The 4,806-nt window shown below is 44.4% G+C and overlaps 1 protein-coding gene across 1 annotated transcript; it reads right to left on the reverse strand.

Annotated features, from left to right (window-relative positions):
* LOC117834050 (probable protein phosphatase 2C 74) lies at positions 1-2,919 on the reverse strand. The gene is made up of 3 exons (XM_072295611.1): positions 2,154-2,919; positions 1,222-1,443; positions 1-902 (listed from the first exon to the last, which is right to left on the reverse strand). The coding sequence occupies exons 1-3, from the start codon at positions 2,691-2,693 to the stop codon at positions 378-380; spliced, it is 1,287 nt and encodes a 428-aa protein (XP_072151712.1). The 5' UTR covers positions 2,694-2,919; the 3' UTR covers positions 1-377.
* Between the last annotated feature and the right edge of the window lie 1,887 nt (positions 2,920-4,806).

A 4,806-nucleotide genomic window follows, 5' to 3' on the forward strand; every position in this document is an offset into this window, starting at 1 on the left:
TTCCTGCCCGATTTTGGTATTTGCAACGTTTCCAAAATTCAGCATAAATAAAACATTGCCGGTAGACTGACGGCTTAAATTTAAAATGAGTTATCTTTCTTTTGCAAAGGGATGAGTTACCAATTGATCTGAGCCGTTGCCTATGCTCATCAACAAGCATTCGAATTAGCACCCTCCAAAAAGTTACAATTTTGCCTGCCAAAAAGTAATTTCCTTCTGCACCCTCCAAACACTGCATTTCCTAGCTCCAACATGTACTAAGTTACATATCAGAGGGGCAGAGAGAAAAAAAAATTGTTTCACCTCCATCAGAAGCTAAAATTTGTTAATCTCCACCTGTTAGTCCTCAGTTAGTGTCACCATCAGCTCCTCCACTTCTATCTTACAAACCTCTCGAGGTCAATGACCATGACAGTAACATCGTCCCTGCTCCCCCTGCGCCGCGCCAACTCCACCAGCTCCGCGCAAGAACGTCCCGCGGACGCCGCCGCCGCCGCCGCGTTCCCGCTCCTCGACACGACGTCGACGGCCTCCTGGTTGCTCACCTTGTCCCAGAGCCCGTCGGAGGCGATGACGAGGAACTCACAGCCGGCGACGAGGGGAACCCGTGTCACCGCCGGCTCGGCGACGACCCACTGCTTTAGGCCACAGTCGCCGAACGACCGCGACACGGCCAGGCTGCCCTGCACCCGCCACACACCACTGCCGCTGCGGCTCACGTATCCGCCGCCCCGCTCGATGCGCTCGCGCTCGCCCTCCGCCGCGCAGGTGTGGTCGGCCGTCAGCGCCGCCGCCGCGCCGCCGTCGTGGCTCAGCACGGCGCGGCAGTCGCCCAGGTGCGCCACGTAGAGGTCGCCGTTCTTCACCAGCGCCGTCGCCGCGCACACGCCGCCGCTCGCACCCTGAATGTGTCCAAAAGATCAAAACCGTCGACGTTATTATTTCATTCACATTATATTGAAGATTTGAAATTCAATTTCGAGCATTCTTTCTATCTTTTTTTCTCGAGACGCTAGGGACACGGCAAGTGTTCGTACGTGCTCGATCACAGCACATGGGCATCCAAAAAACATGTGGCAACAACCAGAGAAGCTTCTTTCTTAGAACTGAACGAAAGAAGCTTTTGACGGGTTCAACGTCGGAAAGTGCGGTGACCCGGTAAACAGGCGAAGGAAGGAATGAACGTGCGCCGTAAGCGTCGCTAGCTGTCGTGGTACGCACCTGATGTTTCGCGAGGAGCTCGCTGTCGGTGGCCAGGTAGGCGGCTCTGATCGCCGCCGAGACGGCGTCGTGCTCCGCCTCCGCCGACGATGCTCCGTCGTCGCGCGTAGTCGCCGCTCCTTCCGCGGCGAGCACCGCAGAGACGACGTTGTTGCCGAGCCGCTGGGAGACGAAGTCCACGGCCGCGCGGCCGCCGTGGCCGTCGAACACACCGTAGAATGCCTGCGGTAACAAGTTGGGAAATACTTTATTTACAGAACGGCGACCTCTATGTGCTGGGTTTAAGTGTAACTTGGTCAAAAGTCAAAACACATCGAAGATTAACATGTGGCAATGCAGTAATAATGTTCCGATCAGAACCTCATCAGTAAACAAGTGATCACTTGCAGTTCTTTATATGTGTTACGCAATAGTGGTTCTTCTATGGCGTTTAACCTATTATAATGGGTGTAAAAAAATAAGTACCGCTAATAGTTTTTTAAGTATAATCGGTGTAACAATAATTTAATTGTTACGAGTAATAATATTGGCTAGAAGTGTACATTAATTTATCTCGCTTGCATAAGCTCAGTTAATTTAATTCACAAAAATATTTTGTAAGAGAACACAAATTAATGGATAATATAATATTATAAAAGATAGGGATTAAATAATTGTGCCCTGTTTTAGACAAAAAAGCTGGTCATATGCCTTAGTATTTCCAAAAATTCATGCAACTAGTTCAAATTGCTTTTAGTATAGAGCTTGCAACGTACTTCCATATAATAATTTATAAAATTGCATCCTTAATTCGTAAAATAATGCTCGTAAATTTAGGCTGTGCCAAAAGCGGATTGAAAAACAAATTTAGCTAATCAAAATTTCCCATGAAGGTAGAAATGTTCAAATAACTTTTCAAATCTTTTCTAAGGAGGCAAAAACAAGAACCTTACCAGCTGGGAATCTCCACCATTTTTGCCAGTGATCACCGAATACGCATCCTCCATTGCATGCCTCGGTCCCGCCCTACTCGCCACCCAAAAACCCTCCCCCTCAACCTCCACGTCGGCCTCCTTCACCGCCGCCGCCGCTGCGCCCCAGCCGGCGGCCACCTCGCCGGCGTCGTCCGCCACAGGTAGAACGAGCCTTGACGGCCTCCTCCCCGCTAACCAATCGGCCTTCCTCCTCCTCTTGCTATCCATTTGCTGCTCTACCTCCACATCAGGAGCAACCACCTGTGGCGGCGGCGCGAGCGCGGCCAGGAGTTTCATCTCCGGGATGGTAACCGTGGCAAGCGCCTTCTTGCGCAGCGGGAGCGGCGTGGTGGCTATAAGGCCGACGGGAGACACCGCCGCAGTCTTTGGTGCAGAGGGAATCGGAGACATCATCGCTGACGACGCAGCCATGGCGGCGATGGCCTTGCGGAGCTCGCGCACGAGACGAGCGAAGGCAGCGACGACGGAGCAGAGGAACCGGACGGTGTACAGCATCATCACCGGAAACGCCGACCGGAGAGCTAGATCAAACTGGCCTATGGAAGGCTAGAGATGGTCAAACTGGCTTGCTGATCGGTTCTGGATGGAGTGAGGAAGACGATGAGAGGCAGCAGCTGGAGTTTCCTATGATTTTATACGGAGAAGAAAGAGAAGTGGGTGAGACGATGAGGAGAAGAGTAAGGGGGCCCGAGCTGGGTCACTGACGCTGACCGGTCAATGCAGTGACCAGATCATCTGGGGACGTGTTTCTTAATATTGTTACCGGGGAGTTTCGTTTACTTAATCCGGACGGCCCGCACGTCCAGTACCGTGCCGGGTCATAATTATCTGACCGATCGACAAATTACACAAATGTTACAGCAATAATATGCATAAATGTTACAAATGCTACCGATGAAAAATGTAAAGAAATTTTAGAATGATTGGAACCATCCATCCTGAGAAATTTTAATGTTTTTCATCCAAGGAAAGAAGAATATGTACATTTTGAAGCAAACATAGTCAGCTATTTTGCAGTGTTTTTATTTAGTTTAGAAATTACACCGTGGTACTTCACAAATAGATTAATTATTTTTTGTAGTATGTGTATTATATATGCATGTAAATTAACTATACTTCTTTCCATAATTACAATACTAACAATCCTTGGGGTTCCCTGGGGCTAAGTTGCATGTATGGCTTTGATTAATAAGACAACATACAAAAGGTATGTGACAAAGATGTGTGCCCATTCTACATGAATGTGGACCCTCAGTCTCAATTAGGTATGCATAGAGATTTCCTATAGATAGAGATGGAAATATATCATCGCTTCAACTTTTACTTTTGAATGCTCCCATTGTCTTAAAATATAAGTAATCATAGGCATTTTAGGACAGATTATGAAGATAAATGAAGATGTATGTACCCCTTTTCAGTCTTTTTTCCTTTTTCTCTCCTTTATTTGGTTGCACCCTGTAACTATTGAATTATAGTCCCTCCCCTTTTTAATATAATGACACGCTCAGGGAGTACTAAAAAAAGTTGCACTGCATGATCCTCTGATTATTTAGATTAAGACTGCAACAAGAAAAGTGGACAATATGACAGGTATTAGAAAATTAAACACGTACTAGCTAAAATCGGTAAGGAAAGAAAAGTTCAATTTTGGCCAGGAAAAAGTCTTCTTGGTTGATTGAGCCTGCAGAGGCTGTGTAACCATTAAATGCATCATACCATGCTTCTACCGAAGCAGACCAGCTACTCTAGACACTCTCACTCAAATATATAGCTTATTCAGAAGTCAAACACTACATTAAAAACAATGTTGAATTGCATGATCCTCTTACTAATTAGACAGAGACTGGAAGGAGAGAAGTGGACAATATGACAGGTGTCAGAAAAATAAACACATACTAGCCAATGCAAAAAGGGTAAGGAAGAAAGGTTCCATTTGGGAAAGGAAAAGGTCTTCTTGATTGGTTGGCCTGCAGAGACTGTGTAAAGGCATATCAACTTAAACCCATCAGCTATTTGGATTTAATTGTGGATAAAGATAAATTATGATCTTAGTTAACTTAATAAGAATCACGTTTTTCATATATATTGTGGCTATTTTGTGATTTGGATTAATTTCATATATTGGAAATTATGATTTTGTTGCTGGGATTTAAATTATGATTTTGTTGCTGGGTTTCATAAAATGATCTTAGTTAAATTAATAAGAAGCATGTTTTTTTTAAAAAAAGTATTCGTTGTTTCAAAAAGACAGAGAAAGAGTATAGGTTTGTTTGATTTTCTGACTCTCAAATCCATAGTTTATATATATATTCACAAGCCATGTAAAACTTAGGAGCTTTGTTACGGTACTTTGAAAGTACTTTCCTTTCTTATTTTGCTTAAAAAAGAATTAAATAGATTTACACATAATTAAAAGGGCATCATAGTAATTTCTTACTATTTTTATACTTGGTCCCACCAAATTGGTACTTCACGGTACTTCCTTTGTTTCAACCGTTTGATTTCTTAATTTTTTTCAAGCACTCTAAAATTTCTCAAAACTTAAAAAAGATATTTTCTTTCATATTGTACATAGCAATGCATTATCAAAAACTAATTTTCTGAGTCCTGG

Source organism: Setaria viridis, chromosome 8 (genome assembly GCF_005286985.2).
Source record: "Setaria viridis chromosome 8, Setaria_viridis_v4.0, whole genome shotgun sequence".
NCBI lineage: Eukaryota > Viridiplantae > Streptophyta > Magnoliopsida > Poales > Poaceae > Setaria > Setaria viridis.

Excerpts from the sequence above, each read along its gene's own strand:
- LOC117834050 (XM_072295611.1), bottom strand. The coding sequence starts at position 2,693 with ATGATGCTGTACACCGTCCGGTTCCTCTGCTCCGTCGTCGCTGCCTTC. Across the intron at positions 1,444-2,153 it reads ATGGTGGAGATTCCCAGCTG|GCATTCTACGGTGTGTTCGA; the intron begins GTAAGGTTCTTG and ends TTGTTACCGCAG. Across the intron at positions 903-1,221 it reads AGCTCCTCGCGAAACATCAG|GGTGCGAGCGGCGGCGTGTG; the intron begins GTGCGTACCACG and ends GGACACATTCAG.